The following is a 20,362-nucleotide window of genomic DNA, read 5'->3' as shown; positions in this document are numbered from 1 at the left end:
AAGCTCACGAAGCCCGCGGCATATAACAATATATTCCAATACCTAGCAAGGCGAGATGAATTGCAGCAGCGGGGGAAAGAGCGGTATGCGAGGGAGCAAGAGCGGACCTAGAGATCGGAAGAGTGAAGCTCGAACTGTCTCCGCTTCTGGAAGGCGGTCGCATTGGCCCGACGTCGCAAGCCCCTCCTAGTCTTGCGCTCATCACGACTACTCTTCTAGAGTGCATGTACAACTTCATCATCTGTTGTCTCTGCGTACTTTGCACACCTACGAGGACTTACTGGTCGGCACCAAGGTACTTCCCCGTCATTGCTGCGCCTCCACTGTTTCCAGGGTCTCCGTCCCCTCGGATTATTCGCTATACTCCGTTAGGCCAGCCGCTAGTATACCGCGCGTGATGCTCGGCCAATTCTCCGGCTCTTGATCAGTCTCAGTTGCGCTCTATGTTGGCTCGTGATGACTGACGGTCACGTTACTCTTTTGTCCTCCTCATTTCTTTACCTCTCGTGTCTTAGCATCCTTCCTCCTTATACGATCTTCACCGTCGCTTAAAGCGCGGAGCTAGAATCTGCTTTGAATATACTACGGGAACAGACGGGTGAGGAATGAGTTGAAGCGGATTCAAATCGCTTTCATTATGTCAGTCAACGATGAGCAGCGTGGTCCCCATGTTGGTGAATACCCATCCGATGACGATAATCGCGGGGAACCTGCGGATGCCGGATTCGACCCTTCCTCCTTTCCGAATGCCGTCAAAGCGCGGAAAGAAGAATATACCCGCCACCGGTCTATCAAAGTGAAGGTAGGGTCCTGGAATGTGGCTGCCATCGCTGGCACGGAGAGAGATATCGGGAAGTGGTTTGTGCAAAAGCAAGGAGTATGCCGACAGCCCTTATCGGGGTCGCAAAACGGCTCGTCCTCGAAATCCACGAACTCCGCGGCTGCTGCTCCACTCCTTGAAACACCCCCGGACGAGATTGGTCTCTATGTCCTAGGCCTGCAGGAGATCGTTGATGTCTCCTCACCTGCGGAAGCATTGAGACCATTTGTTGATCCGGCCCCGGCCAATCGCTGGAAAAGAGCTGTTGAAGATGCACTACCACCAGGCTACAGATTGATTGCAGAAATTCAGCTTATTGGGCTATTACAACTCATCTATGCTGCACCATCCATTGCCGATAGCATTTCGGCGGTAAGCTCCACTAGTGTCGGTACGGGCTTGCTGGGATACATGGGCAACAAGGGAGCCGTCGCGACGCGCCTGCTAGTAGGTGAGACTACGTGTATCATCTTCGTCAACTGTCATCTAGCAGCCGGGTCAGACAAGGCCAGCTTAGATCGACGGAATTGGGATGCCTCTCAAATCGTCGCTCGAACGAAGTTCGACGCGGTGGATACTGACTATACTCTTCGGGATGCGCCCTGCGAAACAATTGGGGACGAAGATTACGCATTCTGGTTCGGAGACCTGAATTATCGCCTGGAGGATATCCCTGGCGATGACGTACGGCAGGTTCTTGCACGGCACACAGAGAACGAATATGACAGAAGACATGCTGCGTTACGCGACGTGATCGGTTCACCTTCTTCCCCGCACGTTGTCATCGACGAAAACAGCTCGAGTAACTCGCCTGTATCAGAGGAACTTCCCAGCGAATCCGATGAAGAGCTAGACCCTCATCAAGATCCGGCTTCTCTACAAACAACGATATCGTCGTTATTCCCCCATGACCAATTACGCATGCAACAGAATAAACAGAAAGCTTTCCATGAGGGCTGGCGTGAGGGCCCAATTTCGTTTCTGCCCACGTACAAGTACGATGTAGGCAGCATGGCGCGGTTTGACACGAGCGAGAAACATAGAGGACCAAGTTGGTGTGATCGTATCCTCTATCGATCGCGCAAGGACAAAATGAGATACGAAAAGCTGGTTGAAGAAGCCGCCGAGGCTCGAAAAAAGGACGAAGAAATGAAAGCAAGGGGCCTTGAGAGCGCCGCGGCCGATGACAACGTTTTGTTCGACTACGATCCGGACGCCGATGGTGAAAGCGGTGATGAGTATGATCCGGATGATGACCGAAATAAAGACGACGCCTTGCCGGCTACAATGTCGGAAGCAGACAGCTCCATACAGCTAGATTATTATACTTCTCACCAAGGTATTCTAACCTCAGACCACAAACCGCTGGTTGCTGGCTTTACGCTAGAACTCGACTGTGTGGAACCGAAACTTAAGGCTCAAATCCACCAGGAAGTTGTTAGGGAGTTAGATAGGGCCGAAAATGAGTCTCGACCGGGTCTAACGGTTGTGGTCGACAATCACAGCATTGAGCCGTCTAAGTCAAACTCGGACCCAAATGCTATAGATTTTGGGGACGTATATCTGGACGCTCCCGTCAACCGGTCACTGACTGTTGCAAACACCAGCAGAGTGCCTGCTACATTTTCAATCCAGAAACCAGAGCGTGATGCTGATCAAGAGGTAACGTCGTGGCTAGAGTACAGGGTTGAGAAACCTCATCATGATGAATCTGAAGACTCAAATCATTCAGCGCCATCAAACGAATGTACGCTCTTGCCTGGGGAGCTAGCCATGGTTGAAGTCACAATCTGGGTGCGAGATATCCGGTTCGTCCGCTCACTTAACAATGGACAATTGAAGCTCGAAGAAATCCTGGTCCTTCGGGTAAAGGATGGTAGAGATCATTTTATCTCTACCTACGGGAATTGGCTTCCTACGGCTTTTGGACGTAGCTTGGAGGAGCTCACTATGCTTCCCGAGACTGGCGCGCGCAGTCTGGCCGCTCATCCAACAGAAAGTCATGAAAGGAAACCAGAAGTGCCGGTCTCCGCTCCCAGGGAGCTTTTCAAGCTGACGGAAGCGATCACTGATCTTACGGAACGTGCCGTCGCCGAGTGGGGCATGGTAAAAGGGGAGGACGACGAGATGGTCAAGGCTCCATGGGAGAGAGAGCCACATGGATATGCGTGGCCTTTTAAACCTGATACCTGGACGCTGAAAGACAAGGAAGCACGTTCGCCGTTGCTAGCATTTGCTCGCGAGGCCCTGGACACCAACAAACCTTTCAGCCAGGTGTTTGCACCTGAAGTGTCGTCGCTGCATCGCCTGGAGATCCTAAGCGAAGTTCTTGTCGCTTTCCTACGCTCCCTGAAAGATGGGATAATCTCGGTTACCGTCTGGGAAAGCCTTGACCAACAAATCCAAGCACGTGAAAGGGTCAAGCAGCCTCCGCTCTCCTGGGAAGACTCCCAGGCTTGGGTCCTCGAGAGCCTTGCCTCCTCACCAGCCCACAGCGTCTCCTTCACTTTCGTAACCTTCATGCTCGCACGAATTGCCAACGAAGTCGCCCCCGTGCCTTCCATGCCTCCTCTATCCCAAAGAGAACCAGACCTGAAAGAAAACACAAAAGACACATCTCAATCGGATAAGGACAAGGACAACCAATCGTCGACATCTTCCCCAATATCCCGAGCCTCATTCATCTCTGGCGGGAGTCTCCGTCGAAAGGCCACAATATCCGCGTCATCCGTCTCACTGTCTCCACAAGACATAACCACTGTGAATATGATCCAACGCCGGCTCGCTGTGGAAAGTGCCATAGCCACTTTTTTTTCGTCTGTGATTATATCTTCTGATGTTCCAACCCCTTCCAAGGATAAAGAGAGACGGCTCCTGGAGGACCGGAAGCGCAGCATTATCGAGCCGTTCTTGAAAGCTGTTGGGGTAGATTATTATGGTCCTTCCGGCGGTGCGCCGTGACCCTAGACTTGAAGAGTTTTTTTTGTTATTATGACATGGTTTTTCTGGGTGGTTTGGGTTGGTGTGGCATTTTTATTTATAGATGGGTGAGTGGAGTAGGGTTTTGCATATATATTATACGGCGGTGATCATTTTTCTTCGCAACTGCTTGCTCACTTCAGGTTACCAGCCTGTTCCAGGTAATGCCTGTTCTTTTGATGCCTGAGGGCGGCGGCAAAGCAACATATATAAAGCCAGTCATACATGTACATATGTTACATGACCTCGACTGAGTACAATACAAATATGTAATTGATGAAGCAAGTCAACTATGTCGGACAACATGATCTGTACTCATAATTATAAATATATATTGTAGGCTCTCTATTGGAATACAAGAGTCATCTGAACCTACTTTCAGCGACTGTAATTAGCCAGATATATCTTCACCATCTCTTTCTTCCCAAAGGTCGCAAGACTGCCCATATATCAGATTTATATTATGTACGTTATATGTACGTAGCATAATATTCGAATTCCAATCCAACCCGACGCCACACCCAGTTCGTCCACCAAGCCAGAATGAAGGATACAAGCAGTTCAAACCAGCCAAGCCAATCAAAATGTCTTATTCCTCTATAATCGTCGCCCGTTTTGCTCTTTTTTGCTGTGGCACTGCAGCTAACGACATTGGCGCGGGAGCGGATGTCGGTGCTTGTCTACGCGGTTGATGTGATTTGCCTTTGCTTCCTTACCACTGCCACCAGACGTATTAGATGAAGACGATTTCTTCATTGTTGAAGAAGCCCGAGTCGAGCGCGAGCTCGACCCAAAAATCATATCCCTACATATCCTCGCCCCACGCCTTGCAATAACCAGCGGCAGACTCAACGCGGAGACACTAATCTCCACCGGCAGCAAGATAACCTTGATAGTGCGACTTAGCAATGAATCAAATAGGCCTAGGCCTAGACCCTGAGAGCGGTGTGTTGTAGAGCGCTGCGCTGTGGCAGCAAGTGAGAGCGCGTCGCGGGTTTTAGCCTCCAGAACCTGTAGTCTTGTTTCGGTCTGGTAGGCTGTGAGTGCAGTGCGCTTTTCGTACTGGCGGACGGCGCGGTTGAGGGCGTCGATGTCGGCCTGGAACCCCTTGTGGTATTTCGCTGCTGCCTCGGAGACGAGGGAGAAGGTGTACTCCTGCTCTTGGGGGGTGGGTTCGCGGTTTTCTTTCTTAGTTTCATTTTCCTTTTCTACATTGGTGGTAGAGGCAATTCGTAAGGCAGCGGTTTCTGCGACGTGGGCTTCCAGCTCTTCAAGGCGGTTGGACAGGTCAATGATCTTTCCGACGTCAATCTTGTCCTTGTTGCCATATTCGTCATCGTCAGATGAGGCCATAATGCGCTGGAGATGCAGAGTGCGGGATTGAACCATCTTGAGGAGGTGCGAAAAGGGCCGAATTTCGGCGGCGAGAAGGAAGATAGTGAGGTTGTAGTTCGATACGAGGCCCTCGGAGGGACGGGAAAGGTTGGAGCGGATTGTGTGCAGGATCCATGTCCCGATGAGGGGGAAGAGAAAGCAGGATGCGAGCGCGGCCAGCTCGTGAATCTGAAGCTCTTCGGCGGCGGCGGCGCTGGTACTCTGGGGAGCAATACGTTCTTTATGATGGCCATCTTCTTCATCTCCATCCGGCAAGTCTCCGTCCTCGTGACTGTCATGCGTAGGGCTGATAGGCCTGTCTATTCCCATTGGGGGCGCGATGTCGTAGAGGTGGTTCTGGCGACGGACTGTTCTCGCAGATCGATACCATTCCCTAGGAAGATATCAATTAGACGCGAAAATCGAGTTTGGAAAAAGGGTCCAGCTTACCAGGGCAGCCTAACTGACCAATTCAAAAACACTGCAGCCAACGCTAATAGGGTGACGTCCGTGACAAACGCACTGCCATTCTGAAAGAAGATACCGGCAACGGCAGGAAGAAGCGCCAGCCCCAGAGGTGCCGAATGCCAATGCGACTCCTCATCGCGTATACCTCCATCATAGTCTCGCGAAGCGCGAGGAAATAACAACTCGTCAGTAGACGAACGGATTGTATTCCTCGCCTCAGACACCGAGTCAGAGAAGGTCGAATTGCGACGCTGGGGCGGGATCTGGGGTTGCGGGCCCTCCGCAACAGTGGCCGCCCGGGCTAGGCCGCGATGGCGCAGAGTCGGTTTCAGGGGACTGGGGCTGGGGGAGTTCGACATAGCGAGGTCAGGGAGACTGAAGTAGTTCCCATGGCCTTCGTCGAGTCAGAAAAGGAAGAGGAAGAAGAGGAAGAAGAAGAATAGGAGATTAGAGATGAGATCGTGGGGATGAGATCAGATCGCGTCGTCAGCTCCACAGTTTGTGGAGGGATCAGGATCCTGGGCCGTCACCATGACGCCGATCACCGCCTTGGCCTGTGAGGGCGCTCTTGTGGTTGAATGAAGTCTCACAAAGACTCGAGCTAACAGCAATCAAAATCAAGCTTGGAGAGCTTCCCAACCAACACTGTGTAGCCTCCCTTGCGCAATTGCCTGCAAAGGGCCGCTACGCCGAGTCTTCACGAGTAATTCGTTCTAGCTCGAAGCACACGTGCATATGCCAACAACTGCAAGCTTTGCAACGTGTGGCAGGCACATGGAGACCCAGAACACAACCGGTCGTGGTGTTTCGAATCTCGACCAAAAGTTGAGGACAAAGGAAAAGTGGACAAAGAGGTACACTGTTTCCAATTTTCTATTTTTTCTCAATTGACGATCTGGATCTATTGACACCCAAATCAGGCAATATGCGAGCCCATTCGATGGATGTCCTTCGCCACGATTCTCGCGTTACAACACTCCCTTTATTCATGAATAGCAAGCCGAAAGAGAGTTGAGCCTATCGCCATGGATTGACAAAGACAAACCTAGTGCCTGCAACCCTATTCGTTGCTGACTGGCCCGTCTGAATGCAGCAAGCTGTATAACCAAGTCACCATTCCACATCGCTTTATTGCGGTCTGATAAGAGCCGGCAATAGATGGATTGTCACAATGAACGGGGCTCAATACTGCTATTCTCAGTCAGCCCTATTTTGGAGTCATTTGCTATTGCAGCCGGCGGCTTGATCCTTGTCTTCGGTCTCTCCTAACAGGATGCTGCTGGTTTACCATGCCTTCTTAATCTAGCCCTCTTCCCCCTTACGCCGTGGATGCGTGACGGGAGCAAACCTCGTGGCAGAGCCCGGCCTTAGTACAACCCGCAATTCAGTCTCTACAATCCTCTACGTCTCCAACATGGACGCACCGAAGACGTCGCCCTCTGCCGAGGCGGTGGTCATGCAAGCCCTTTCTGCTATTGCCGTTATTATCACTTCTTCAACTCTAGCACTGCACTGGAAGAATAGGAACTTCCCAGCCGCCATCATGATGGGATGGCTCATCCTTCTCAATCTTTTCAATGTCATCAATGCGTTCATCTGGCCGACGGATGACGTCGACAATTGGTGGGACGGTGCAGGGCTCTGCGACATTGAGGTGAAGATGTTGATCAGCTCCTATGTCGCTATTCCCGGGAGTCTGGTTTGTATTTTCCGGAGCCTGGCCTGTGTGCTGGACACCAGCCGTGCGACCCTCGTCCAGACCAAACGTCAACGCTGGATAACCCGCTCTGTGGAAGTCTTGTTTTGCGTGCTGGTTCCGCTGCTTGCTGCAGCCACGCATCTCATCTACCAAGGAAACCGCTATTTTATCTTTGCCGTGTCCGGCTGTGTCAGCGGTCTCGATCGGAGCTGGGTCAGTTTTGCCCTGGGCTACCTATGGCCGCTTGTGGTATGCGTCATTGCGAGCTATTATTGCGGTACGTCTTCTATGCCTTGCCAGAGAATATGTCTAAGAATTTAGGGCTCCTTCTATTTCGTCTCAGACGATACCGAAGCCAGTTCAACGAGGTCCTGCGCGCCGCTAACTCCGGACTCAGCAGGTCACGGTTCCTGCGGCTTTTTTTTCTCGCCTTCATCATGCTGCTAGCGCTCACCCCAATACAGGCATATATGGTCTACGTGCAAGTCAAGCTCAGCATGCCGTGGCATCCATTCTCCTGGTCACTACTTCATGGTCCGGGGTCCTCTTGGCGAGTGATAGAGAGAATTCCAACTGGCGGCGCGGTGTATTTTGACCGTTGGATCCCTGTTGCATCAGCATACACCGCATTTGCCTTTTTTGGCACAGGTCGAGATGCATCGCGGATGTACCGCTCGTTCCTCCGACCGTTTGGTCTGGATTGCTGCTTTAGCCCTATGGAAAACAAAACATCTGGGAGTTTCCCCCATACTTCGGGATCTGCTGGAAGCCGAGCACACCTGATACCTGGGAGGGGCAAAGCACAGTAAGCCACTGTTTATCCAAATTTTACTCGCCGACTACATACTAATCAGACAGAAGCGACCTCTACCACTATGCACGAAAAAACTCGATTGACTACACCTCCAGCTCCCGCGCTAGCTCCAAGGACGAAGACCTCGAAAAAGGTATCCCAGTGTCCAGCGTCACAGAGAACCAGGTAGTCTCGAAGAAAGGGTGGCTAAAGACCGGTTTCGCTTGGCTGGGGAATCAATTTCCATTCTCCCTCTCACCTTCCGCGTGCCGTGAGAAGATACGGTCTCGCTCCACACCGCACCTGGTCGTCCCTGCAAGCTCGAACACAGTTTGCACCAATGCTTGGGCTGGAAGTCGTCAGAGCCGTGGTAGTATTGACTTTGATGACTCCTCAGAATCACTCTCATCCAAGATGGATTTTATCAGGGTGAAACAGGTTATTAGGCAAGAGAGGGAAACACATGTGTAGGGCAGGTGTGCATAGTGTATTTGGGCGGACAGCAACACTCTCTTTTCTTCCTCTAGGTAATCTACCTATGCCTCAAAGTTCTTTTCAGAACGTCTCTGAGCAGTATGATTATGTGCATCATCCTCAATTTAAGGTTGGCTGCTTTGCCAGTGCGCTTTACCCGCTCCACCTACCTTGCCCTATTTCCTAGTCAGACGGACAGTATCTGTCTAGCATTCCGTTCTTTTCAAGGCCACATAACCTGAGTCGTAGTATATGCAATCCACTCCTAAATACGTAGGTAGGAAAGAGAATGGGGATGAGCCGGCACACAAACTGGGCCTCCCCCCGAATGGAAAATGTCCGCCGCAAGGTTTGTGCTTGAAATCGCGGTTCAACTGGGATCGGCAGATAGGTAGGGAAGGGGGCTGCAGAGGAATAAGGGTACCTATTATAAGGCTAGTGGCGGCTGGATGAGGCAATTTGAGCGAATACTGAATGATAGTGATTGGGCCTTCTACGGTACCTAGGTACTCTGTGGTCTTGTGCTCTACCTTAGCTGACCCTAACAAGCCTAAGAAGGTATGGACTATTCTTCCCGCTACCGCGTTCGCTATTGGATTTCTCAGGTCCTTCGAAAGGACCCAAATACTCACCTGGGTTTGGGTTACTCGCTTTGCTGCCAACAGGGCAGTCAATAGCCTGTCTTCCGGCTGCTGTTGGCGACGCATCTTTCACCCATACTCACACCTTTCTTCGCAGACGAGATGCAGTCCGGCGATTATGGAGCACCTGTCCCGGTTTGTTCTTGGTACCCCGAAGAGTGGAAATGTGGATAGGCCTGTTTGCAACTGCAGTCCTTGACAGATGAAAGGGTGCAGTAAGACTAGTATAAACCGAGAGGGAACGACGCACATTATCACAAGTAGACGTTATATATTACAAGAGCATAGCCTGAGCACTATGACCGACATAAGAACCACCCTCAACACCAAGACAAAACCACCATGACCGGTTGTTTCACCGCCGTCACGCGGGCCGCTAACAGGGAGAGGCAGCGGCGTTCAGCGAACCGAACCGACCCACAACTACCGAGTCGAATCGGAGTTGACCTGTTTTTACGACCGAAGCCTACTCTAGCTTGTTCGCAGGGCGCTCGGGCCGAAACCATGAGCCGAGCGAATGGCTTTATTGCTGAGACTCGGGCTGGATCTCGGACTGGGATTCGGACTCCGACTGGTTGGGCTTGAAGGGGCGGCGCAGGACCTCAATGTTACCTGAAAGCGAAACGTTCATTAGTCGATGCTCAGCAAACAGCGCGAAGACGTTCTATCTTCAAACGAGGCCAAGTCTGTGATCCGGAAGTAGGATAGGTCAAAAAAGTGGAGAAGGAAAGAAGAACGTACGCTGATGAAGGCTGAGCGAGGTTGTATCGACACCCTCGGAGTTTTGGAACTTTCTTAGCGAAGCATCGGCATCAACACTGACCAAGGTTCTGGACAAGGTAAACCAGTTAGCAAGAAGTTGGCCGATAACACCATGCATCCGTCCCCGTTCCCTTGCGTCGACTTTGCCTCTGCTTTGGAGCAGACAGAAGACAGTACACCATGCAGTCTCACCGCCGAAGTTCAAAAGATGATAGCAACTTACCCCTTCGGGAGGTTGGAGAGGTACTCGCGCTGAGCGTCGCTCACAAAGGCCTTCACGTTGAACCAGCTGGTCACTCGGTTGTTAGAGGGACCGGACTCTGAGGCAATGTTGTATTTCACGTATTCGACACCGCTCTGAGTGGTAGCCACTTCCGGACTGGCACCAAGACGGCCGGTAATATTCATACGGGCGAGGCCGCGCGCAGAAGAGGAGCTGAAGGAGCGAGCGGGAGCAGCGGCGCTAGGAGCAGCGCGCAGCATTGAGCGCAGAGAGTATGTAAAAGCGGACATGGCGATGTGGCGGTGATACGTGACTGTGGAAGAAATGTATGGTTTGGTGAGCTGCAAAGAAAAAACAAGTTCGTAGGTGAAATGGTGCTGAGGCTGTGATTTAGTTTGCACTCGAGGTCTGCAGCTGCCAGCTCGAGCTAGCCAAAACAGAACCAAACCACGTGACTGGAGATAGCTCATGTATTGAACTTCCCACAGCGCCAAAAAAGGCTAACGCTCCTTGGAAAGCCAGTGCTGACTAATATAGTGGCTGCCATCATGCCATCCGCCTCCAGCAAGGCTGGCGTTCGGTTACACCGTCTCGAGGCCTGCCCTGCAGTGCCATTATTATTGGCAGGGGTGCTCTCTGTGTGCCATTGTTCAGTTTGCAGGTCTGGTAACTGGAGACTCTAGCGCTCAATTGAACGATGGGTCTCATGTGAAGAGGCTAGCTGAAGAGCTGAGTGCACTGCAGGAAGGGTGGTGCCAGCGACAAGTCGTCACGTTTACATATCACACTTGCATCCCTCGCAGGAATAATCTCTACGAAGTATCTACACTCTCTCACCGCACCCCTTGTGCGTCGAACTAGTGCCCTGGCGAGCTGACCATTGCTGGCAGGCATTCTGAGCTCATGTCAGCCCGATCGTCTGCAGCCTTTGCTTTGACAGGTGACAACTCAAAGCCGTCCTGACAGCTCAGAATACGGGATTCCGGAAGACTCACGACGAACGATGGCCAGCTGGATGTTCTCTTCATGGCCACTGGCCGGGCTCCAGTAATCAGAGCATCCGGGCTCTAAGTCTAATGCAGGTCCTAAGTCGAACCCCTGGTGGTGACATCCAGTAAGACGACCAGCCAATATTTGCTACGAAACCCAATGGGATTGTTCTCCAGCCAGCATGGACATATGGGATGGTCAACTGGACGTGTCTGCTGTGGCCGGCGGGGCTGATGGACTAGTGGTGCTAGTGTGCGAGAGTTACTGGTCCCTGTGGTCCGCTGGGGCGATCGCTGGCCTAGAATAAGATCAGGATCGTCTTCTAGACTCCAGAGTCTGGTCAAGTCTTGTGTACCAAATCAGTAATTGACGTTGTCTCTCGAACATGATTCTGTCCAATAACCCTGTGTCTTTCCAGGTTCTTTCCAAGTGTTAAGCCAACTAAATCAAATCACGGCCACTCAGATTTGAGGCTTCGAGCCGGGTAATATGTCCTATGGTGTCACCAGCAGCCTTCTATGGTCCTACCCACGCATGCATGTCCTATCGGGGACTGATAGTTCTGAGAAATGCCCTACCCTGGTCCTTTTGGTCATTTTTTATTCGATTTATTTAATTCTATTCCGAGTGGATAAGCCGCGTCGGCTATGCGTGAGTCTATTTTTTGTCTTGCACGGTGAGCTCTCGCGACTCAACAATCCAGATTCTGGCACTTGAATCAAGATGTATTTACTCCGCGCCAATTCTCACTTTTCCTCTTCTTCTGTTTGCTTCCCTCCATCAGACCTACATAGCGGGGTGTCTGGAGAAACCCCTGGACTGCCACGTTTGTGCTCGACGTGTCGTTCCAAACCAAGCCCAAGACATTGATCAGCTCGATTTCTGCATTGGTCTTATGTCGGAATTATGTCAATAGAGCTTGAGAAGTTCGTCGCAGTCTCGCCGCTGAAGCTGGTGTTATTCTCATCCTTCTGCGACCATCCCGTCTGCTAGGTGCTTATCAGCAACGCTCCATTCAGCATGAGGGTGCATTACCTCTTGCCGTTCGCCTACCTCATCCCGGCTCTTGCGTTTGTCGCAAGAGTTCATGTTGACCGGGGCGAACATGGTCCCCTGCTCTCAAGAGATCTTGAGAATGAACCTGCCTCCAATACGACTATCGCGAACGTCAATGCGACAAACAATGCGACAGCAACACAGACCTCAAATTCAACCACACCCTCTGTCACTACAGTACCAACCTTGAACACCTCGACGCCGGATGAAGGTGAGCGCCCTTGTTGATGTTAGCTTACTCTCACTAAAAAGCGCAAGACAATGTTGCCGAATCACCCGCACCGGGTGAACTGCCTATCCAACCCGCCGTAACGCCTGCGCTAGGCGTCGGAGGATTTATCCTGCTGGTTGCTGGTGCTATTCTGGCATTGATTGGAGTGCGGAATCTATGGTAACATATTCTGTCCTGCTCTGTCTTTAAAGCCCTTCCTTATCGGACTTTAGGGTTCAAGTTTTCTTATCCTCTGCCTTCCTTACAAGTCTTGGAGTAACGGTAAAGCAGCCTCTATAGGTCATTAAGGTTGAAGGCTTATACTCGCTAGGTCCTCATTGTCTATGTCATGAACCCACCAGTCCGAGTTGCAATTCAGGGCGCATACCTGATAGCGATCTTCTTCACGGGAATCACATTCGGCGCACTGGCGCTCGTCTTCAAAGAACTGGCTGAAGGGCTCGGTTGTCTTCTAGGCGGGTTCTGTACGAGCATGTGGTTGCTTTGCACGCGACCAGGAGGACTGATTGAAGCGTCGGACGCAAAAACTGGTTTCATCGGTGCGATCTCGGTTGCATTCTACGCTGTCTCGTTCAGTCACCATACGCGGCCATACGGGTTGATCATTTCGACTTCCGTTGCTGGTGGCACGGCCGTGTCTCTGGGGATCGACTGTTATAGCAAGGCTGGTCTGAAGGAGTTCTGGCTTTATCTCTGGGGTAAGTGTCTTCTCGAAATGGTAGGGCTCACGCTGACCAAGCAGCGTTGAACGACGGCATTTTTCCTTTGGGAACGGAAACGTTCCCGGTTACTCGGCACATCAAAGTCGAGCTCGCTGTAACGGTGATAGTAGCTATTATGGGCGTGATCTCGCAATTACGACTGTGGAAGGTCGTACGGGAAAGAAGAGCACACGTAAACGAGAAACAGCAGGAAGAACAGATGCAACGTGACGAAGCTGAAGCTGAGGTCGGGAAACGCTTGGAGGAGGATAATATGAAAGAGCGCATGGAGTGGGAGGCCAAGTACGGCGACCGCGCGCCCGGGGCGTCTGAGAGCTCGGCAAGTATTCCTGAGCCAACGGTTTGTTATACGGACGAGGGAGAAGGCAAGGACAAGAAGAAAGATAAGACAGCAGAGGAAAAGAGTATATCCGACTCTGTGGTATCGTACCGCTGCTCCGATTGCAGGGCACGTGGAGAAGACAGCACCACAGATACTAACACTGCCGGAAGTGAACCCAGCGGACAGGAGATAGGGTCGGCAGACAGAGACATCCGCACTCTGAGCCAAAATGCGGAAGGGGACGATGGCTACCCCAAAGCTCTGCGTGGAGCAATGGAAGACGACAAGAGCTCCGGCATTACGGCCATTGCGGGCTCCGAGACTGTGTCTGTTTACTCGAAACGATTCTCTATGCTTTCGCGCAAAAGCTCTGTTAAAAGCGCTGCGAAGTCTGTGAAAAGTCCCGAGATGCGCGTTTCAGAGTCTCAAGAAGCTCTGATCGGACATAATGACGATGTCGATTCTACGATTGCTGTTGTGGACGATGTGAATTCTGATTGTCATACAGTCGCTGCAAACAGCGACTACCAGACCACGTTGGACGGGGAGCGACCTGCTCTAAGCCAGAAACTTGTTGTTACCAATGCGATGCCGATGGCGAAAACAGATAAACAGGCCCACGGTGACAGCAAATCGGCATCGAAGGATATGCCACAGCCTACGGACCCTAGTAGCACCGCAAACCCTGGACAAATCGACGAAACTCAGAAAGTGGCTAATGCCGACCTAATCCCTGATGCGCCGAACCCAGAAGAACCAGTCGGGCCCGTGGACCTTAACAATCAAGACCAACTGCAATATGAGTCGGTCGATTCTCAAGCTGAGCAGCTGCAGGACTCTGCTGAAGCACATGCACACTCCAACGAGGAAGTGCAGCTCCAACAACAGGCTACTACCGCCGGTGACACTTTACAGTCAGAAAAAAACTCACCTACGGGCCAATGCAGCGACCATGATCCGCCAGATCATTCTGCCAAAGGCAAAGCTGGTGAACATGCAATCCAGGGCCAGAATATGGAAGGCAAATCGAATAAGTCCACAAGAGATCAAGTGAGCCAGGCTGATATCAAGGGCGAAAGTAGGGAGGACTTGATGAATCCTGAGCCCATGAGCAGCGATAATAAATCACTGAAACTATCGACGGAGAAAAACCTTTCAAGGGAGCAGGAGGAACAGGCCCCCAAAAAAGAAGAACCCAAACCACTAAATGCAGAGACCGTGCAACAAATTCCCAAGCATACATCGAGAGTCGTTCAGGCGTACCGCATGAACGAATGGGCCAAGCATCTAACGAATGCTGATGTGCCTGACCCAGAGCCCATCCAACAGTTCGAAGACCAGGACCCCGACCAAACCGAAGAAGCGGCCGCACCAGTCAACGTGTCAGAGTTGCTGCAAACGCCACTGAATGCGCAGCCACTTCCAGCTGTCGAATCCCGGAGAGATACAAACGAGAGCCATCACGCACATGACTCCCGTACGGGTTCGCAGAAGACGAAAAAACGATCTAGCTCACCCAAACGGCTCTCTGGACAATCTGCTGGGTCAGGGCATTTATCCCAGAATTTGCACTCTGCAGTGCAACCACTAGGCATCATTGCCACACCGTCCTCAGTCACGCTGCTGCCACCCGCCGAACAGGGCCTCAATGAGAGCGAGAAAGCCAAACCACGCTGGAAGGGGCCGACGCCTCTCATGGCCGTGCGGGAGGACATGATGCGTAGTCGCCTGTCATCACTCTCCCTCCCAACCGACCCATATGCGCGCCGTAGCACTGGTCAATCCCCCACCGATTTCTCATCGCGGTATCGTTCGGGCTCGACCTTCGCGATACCCGAACTGGACGACGATGATGTTCCCCTGTCTCAGCGCCGGGCAATGCTCCACGAACAAGCGACCCCGGTTTCACCAACGAACGCCGCGCCGTCGAGGGCAAACTCCCCAGCTGTCCTGGCAGCTTGGCGGGAGTTTGTCAGGGAAGACCTCGGGAAGCGCGATCCGCTAAAACTTTCCCAATCAACGTCCCTGATACCGGGGGCTCGCAGCGCGTCACCGTTCGGCCAGCCGGGGCAACGTAACACTCCTTCCGTCAGTCTCGGTGACAAGATCGCTGAGGGGATGCAGCGGGGTGATATGAGCGACCTACATCGAGAGGCACTTCGGCGGATGCAAGCCAAAGCCAACCAAAGCGTCAACCGGCTTGTATAGAGTTCTCTGAACATGCATGGAGTTTTACCTTTAATACCTTGAGTTACGGTTCCTGGAGTTCTTGGAGTTGTTGATGTTAGCGCTGAAATATGCATTTCCGTCTGTGCCTACTTCATACTTAATCTCTGTTTGTACCTGTCGATCATTAGATTCCTTAGTGACATAATCATCCCATGACCATAACTATTGAGGCCTTGACCAAGTTATCTGCAATTTCGGGATCGGCGGATCGCCATCCCTTTGAAGAGGCAGTGAAGTCATTCAGGATCGAAGGAAAAGCTAAGTTTAGTAAAGTTGGAGCCTTGCTTGCACACTATTTGGGCTATTAGAGTAGTGAGGCGTCCCGGTCTGGTCCGGGGGCTGGTCTGGCTGGCGATGTTTCGATTTAAAAGCTTCAGAAACTTCCAAGGTTCTAATCCATGATTCGTTCTTTATAAAACTCGGCTGTGCCCCAGCGCCCCTGGTCTGACACTTCTTTCCTTTTCCTTCTACGCCGTCGCCGTCATCTTGTAGTAGACCGACCTGATGTATCGATTCCATATCATCCTTCGTTGACTTCTCCTCTAGCACAAACCGTCATTCCTTTAAGAGAAAAATAACTAATATTGCATGAGACCTCTCTCTTCTCTTCATACCATCTTTCTTCGTGATCTGAGTTCCTGATCGATCAATCAATTTTGTGGATGTCGAGCTCAGATCGATTCTTGTCCCTAGCCAGTGCGCCCCTTTTCTCCCGCCGCCGGCCAATCACAGCCGCCCCTGCTTCCTCTCACTTCCTCACTCTCAACTTCCTCCAGACCAGACGGCACACACCACGGCTCCTCTCTCTGCCACCAGCCTCCCATCGCCGGCAAAAACGGCCCAGTCACGCTCATTCCGCGAAATCTCTTTCATATCACCGCCCCAGATTAAAGAGCCTGCGCCATCGCACCCTCCCGAGCGTTCTACTTTCCAACCGCCCCGAAGCCCCACGGCCTTACCCTCATCCGACTCCGAACGCCTGGAGATTACATCAAGGCAAACGCTCGTTACACCACCCTCACGAGCTCGATCTTCTTTCCTGCAGAATCGCTGGGCGCCTCCGAGGATTTTACGGCCTCCTGCCGTCCGCCTTGCAAACCCGGTCAACTACGTCCCCCGTATCACACCAGTGACCGCAGCTGCGCAGGACTCGAACGAGACCCTTCCGCTTGGCCCGCACCGAGACGCATATCCGTTGCTTACGATCCCCGAACGGCGTCGCAGCCGGCTGACACCGTCGCCAAATAGCCTGGTTGTCGAGCGCAGTCAACAGGAGTCCGAGAGCGGCCGGTCCAGTATCGCCGTGCCTCGAGGGCGGCGAAGCGGTGTATTTGAAGACATACCATTAGAGATGGATTCAGCAGCCCGATCTGAGCGCGCGGTTGGAGATGACCGCCCGCGGCATGTCCAGTCACAGCATTCCCTCCGATCCCAGTCGGCAATCGCGTCTATCCCGTCAAACTCGGGACAACCAAATGAGCCGGACGTCGCGGAGGAACTGGCCTGGGGTCCGGCCCATCCTTGCTTTCCGCATATCAATCCGCATGTTCCACCAGGGTCGGAAGAGTACCTGACGACACGGATTATCCGGATCCGGCGAGACTGGATGGTCAAGGGAGATCTTGCCCCCACATACTCAAATCTGTACCCGGAGATCCTCGACCCGTTGCTGCCCGAACAGGAATTCAGACGCATCATTGCGACGGTGAACGAGGAACTCATCAGCGCGTTCAACCCGTTCAGCTTCCGCAATTGGATCGACGGGGCAATTGGGCTGCTCACCGGGTGGCTTTGGGAGGATATTGGTGCGCCAGGCATCAAAAGCCATCTCAAGCGTGTGGAGGAGTGGTTGGAAAAGTGGAATCGCGAAGTCGGGGCCAAGGACGGAGTACGGATATGGAGTTTAAGGAGAACAGCGTATATGTCGCTGGATATTCAGATTCCTGATCCCAAGGTCGGCATCGTGCCGAGTGAAGGGAATCCGTCACGACCTGGTACTGGGCCACATAGCGGTGGTGTGTAGCCCTTCGCTTTTCATTTTTCCTTTCCCTTCTTCCTATACCCTGTCTTTTGATTGACTCCACTATATCCACTATAATTCTGGCTCTGCTATTAGCGTCTCGTCTCGGACTTCTGTTTGCTTCTTGCCGAGTCTCATGCATGAGATCATGTCTTGATACCATTTTTAGACCACGGCCTACTGGCGCTGATGGTCAGACTTATGTATACAACCTTATATGTGGCTAGGTGCCCTGCACAAAATAATTCCTGGTTAATATTCTCATTTACCACGTTCTTCCGTTGAGTAGAATTTATCATGAACGGGGTCCATATATTATGTAGAGGTTCCGCTAAATCTGTAGCTTTCCGAGCTCCACCAATCCACCAATCGCAGCCCCTTCTCCTGATCACGGCTGAATGTACATCTCCAGTCCCCTCACCCCCTAACCTTACCACCACGCCTAATCGCAAAATGCTCTCAGGGATCTTGATTTTTAACCAGAAAGGCGAGAATCTGATCTTTCGCGCTTTCCGCAATGACTGCCGCCCCCGGTTAGCCGACATCTTCCGCATCCAAGTCATCTCGAACCCGCAGGTGCGGTCTCCGATCCTCACGCTTGGATCGACCACATTCAGCCATGTAAAGCACGAGAATATCTACCTAGTCGCTGTGACGAAGAGCAATGCGAATGCGGCGCTGGTCTTCGAGTTCCTATACCGACTGGTGCTACTGGGAAAGAGCTACTTTGGGAAATTCGACGAGGAGGCCGTGAAGAACAATTTTGTGTTGATTTATGAGCTGCTTGATGGTGCCCTCTTTCCGCTTCCTACAATCTTTATAGAAACAGCTGAGGCTAATAGTATCTTCTTGTGATAAACAGAAATTCTCGACTTCGGCTACCCACAGAACACCGAAACTGACACTCTAAAAATGTACATCACAACCGAGGGCGTGAAATCCGCTATAACAAATAATCCGTCCGACTCAGCGCGAATAACGCAGCAGGCAACGGGCGCGCTGTCCTGGCGCCGCGCAGACGTCAAGTACCGCAAGAACGAGGCCTTCGTGGACGTCATTGAGGACGTGAACCTGCTCATGTCCGCGACGGGGACGGTTCTACGTGCGGATGTAAATGGGCAGATTGTCATGCGTGCTTATCTGAGCGGGACTCCCGAGTGCAAGTTCGGCTTGAACGACCGGCTGTTGCTCGATAATGATGCGGCGGGGCCGGGGTCCTCCAACCCCGGAGCAGGAGGGAGGGGAGTTGGTGGACATAGCTCGTCGAAGACAAGGGCTGCAGCGGGTAGTGTCACTCTGGAGGACTGCCAGTTCCATCAGTGCGTTAAGCTAGGCCGGTTTGACTCGGATCGGATTATTAGTTTCGTGCCGCCGGACGGGGAGTTCGAGCTTATGCGGTATCGCGCGACAGAAAACGTCAACCTTCCGTTCAAGGTGCATCCAATTGTGCGGGAAATTGGGACGACGAAGGTCGAGTACAGCGTAGCCATTAAAGCGAACTACTCGTCAAAGCTCTTTGCGACAAATGTCGTGATACGCATTCCCACCCCGTTGAATACGGCTAAAACTACGGAGCGGACCTCGCAGGGCCGGGCAAAGTATGAGCCTGAGCATAACAATATCGTGTGGAAGATCGCACGGTTTTCTGGAGGCTCTGAGTATGTACTCACGGCTGAGGCAACGCTCTCTGCGATGACGAACCAGAAGGCTTGGAGTCGGCCGCCGCTCAGTCTGAACTTTTCCCTCCTGATGTTCACGAGCTCAGGGCTACTTGTTCGCTATCTAAAAGTCTTTGAGAAGAGCAATTATAGCAGCGTGAAGTGGGTGCGATATATGACCAGAGCGGGAAGTTACGAGATTCGGTACGTTTACTTCGAGTGTTCGTGGTAGGCTGATGCTAACATATATATTTGCAGATTCTGATCGAGCCTCGTCGTTATCTATCCTCTTTATAGTGCTAGATCGTTTGTTCCAGCTTGCTGGTTGAGCTCGGTGTTCGGCGTTTACGGTAATATTTAACAGCATACCCTACTCCAACTCTCGGAGTACATGCCAAATATAGATACTGGTTTCTTCACATTCCGCTATGGCTTTCCTCAACCTTCTGCATGTCCAGTAGTTAATACATACCAAACCCTCGTCACTCCGGCCTAGCCATGGCATCCACACCTCAATCGTAGCTTCTCCCAAATCGTCGAGTGCAGCATAACAACCAAGTGGTAAAGACCGACGAAAAGCTCTGACTCTACGCCCGCTTTCCTAGTTTGCTCTACTGAGAATCGCCATCCAGGCGCAGGCTCCATTATCATGAAATAACCTAGACTATGTAAACAACGTGACTTCAGCAAACCGCATCCATAGGACAAACTCAAGTGCGCAGAATTATGTGCAGTTGTCTCATTCATTCCATAAAGGCAGCATCATTATGCCCGGTTCTTACGTGCCAAATCTCCTGTGTGCCTTGCCATGCTTAATAATTGGGATTTTGTAGTCCAGTCCAACCCTAGTTCAAGGTTCCAGACAAATCTGAATAAATTGGCCTGCGCTAGGGGCGACTC

General features: G+C 52.0%; 7 protein-coding genes across 7 annotated transcripts, besides 2 other annotated features; 5 read left to right on the top strand and 2 right to left on the bottom strand.

Moving 5' to 3' along the window:
* Nucleotides 1-19,833: part of a sequence feature (contig 1.132 1714..254738(1)) that runs on past the window's edge.
* On the top strand, nt 271-3,781 carry ANIA_07745 (phosphatase family protein; the record flags this gene model as incomplete). Its single annotated transcript, XM_675922.2, has 1 exon — nt 271-3,781. The coding sequence occupies exon 1, from the start codon at nt 638-640 to the stop codon at nt 3,779-3,781; it is 3,144 nt and encodes a 1,047-aa protein (XP_681014.2). The 5' UTR covers nt 271-637.
* On the bottom strand, nt 4,605-6,000 carry ANIA_07744 (uncharacterized protein; the record flags this gene model as incomplete). The annotated part of the gene is made up of 3 exons (XM_675921.1): nt 4,605-4,625; nt 4,688-5,567; nt 5,624-6,000. The coding sequence occupies 3 exons, from the start codon at nt 5,998-6,000 to the stop codon at nt 4,605-4,607; spliced, it is 1,278 nt and encodes a 425-aa protein (XP_681013.1).
* On the top strand, nt 7,056-8,604 carry preA (the record flags this gene model as incomplete). Its single annotated transcript, XM_675920.1, has 3 exons — nt 7,056-7,589; nt 7,805-8,145; nt 8,199-8,604. The coding sequence occupies 3 exons, from the start codon at nt 7,056-7,058 to the stop codon at nt 8,602-8,604; spliced, it is 1,281 nt and encodes a 426-aa protein (XP_681012.1).
* ANIA_07742 (single-stranded DNA-binding protein) lies at nt 9,491-10,562 on the bottom strand. Its single transcript, XM_675919.2, has 3 exons — nt 10,234-10,562; nt 9,990-10,078; nt 9,491-9,860 (listed from the first exon to the last, which is right to left on the bottom strand). Exons 1-3 carry the CDS (start codon nt 10,521-10,523, stop codon nt 9,772-9,774), a joined length of 468 nt encoding a protein of 155 aa, XP_681011.1. The 5' UTR covers nt 10,524-10,562; the 3' UTR covers nt 9,491-9,771.
* ANIA_11018 (TMEM198/TM7SF3 family protein) lies at nt 12,244-15,763 on the top strand (the record flags this gene model as incomplete). Its single annotated transcript, XM_050612077.1, has 5 exons — nt 12,244-12,502; nt 12,604-12,670; nt 12,724-12,772; nt 12,822-13,209; nt 13,254-15,763. The coding sequence occupies 5 exons, from the start codon at nt 12,244-12,246 to the stop codon at nt 15,761-15,763; spliced, it is 3,273 nt and encodes a 1,090-aa protein (XP_050468035.1).
* ANIA_11019 (ERF4 family protein) lies at nt 17,059-17,807 on the top strand (the record flags this gene model as incomplete). Its single annotated transcript, XM_050612076.1, has 1 exon — nt 17,059-17,807. The coding sequence occupies exon 1, from the start codon at nt 17,136-17,138 to the stop codon at nt 17,805-17,807; it is 672 nt and encodes a 223-aa protein (XP_050468034.1). The 5' UTR covers nt 17,059-17,135.
* ANIA_07741 (AP-2 complex subunit mu) lies at nt 18,242-19,694 on the top strand (the record flags this gene model as incomplete). The annotated part of the gene is made up of 2 exons (XM_675918.2): nt 18,242-18,594; nt 18,667-19,694. The coding sequence occupies exons 1-2, from the start codon at nt 18,258-18,260 to the stop codon at nt 19,692-19,694; spliced, it is 1,365 nt and encodes a 454-aa protein (XP_681010.1). The 5' UTR covers nt 18,242-18,257.
* Nucleotides 19,834-20,362: part of a sequence feature (contig 1.131 1..116788(1)) that runs on past the window's edge.

The sequence above is a fragment of the Aspergillus nidulans genome, chromosome IV, assembly GCF_000011425.1.
Source record: "Aspergillus nidulans FGSC A4 chromosome IV".
Taxonomy (NCBI): Eukaryota; Fungi; Ascomycota; class Eurotiomycetes; order Eurotiales; family Aspergillaceae; genus Aspergillus; species Aspergillus nidulans.
Note: the sequence above shows the minus strand (reverse complement) of the source record. Positions and strands in the feature narration are given on the sequence as shown.

Excerpts from the sequence above, each read along its gene's own strand:
- ANIA_07742 (XM_675919.2), bottom strand. The coding sequence starts at position 10,523 with ATGTCCGCTTTTACATACTCTCTGCGCTCAATGCTGCGCGCTGCTCCT. Across the intron at positions 10,079-10,233 it reads CTCTCCAACCTCCCGAAGGG|AACCTTGGTCAGTGTTGATG; the intron begins GTAAGTTGCTAT and ends TACCTTGTCCAG. Across the intron at positions 9,861-9,989 it reads CTCGCTCAGCCTTCATCAGC|GTAACATTGAGGTCCTGCGC; the intron begins GTACGTTCTTCT and ends TTTCGCTTTCAG.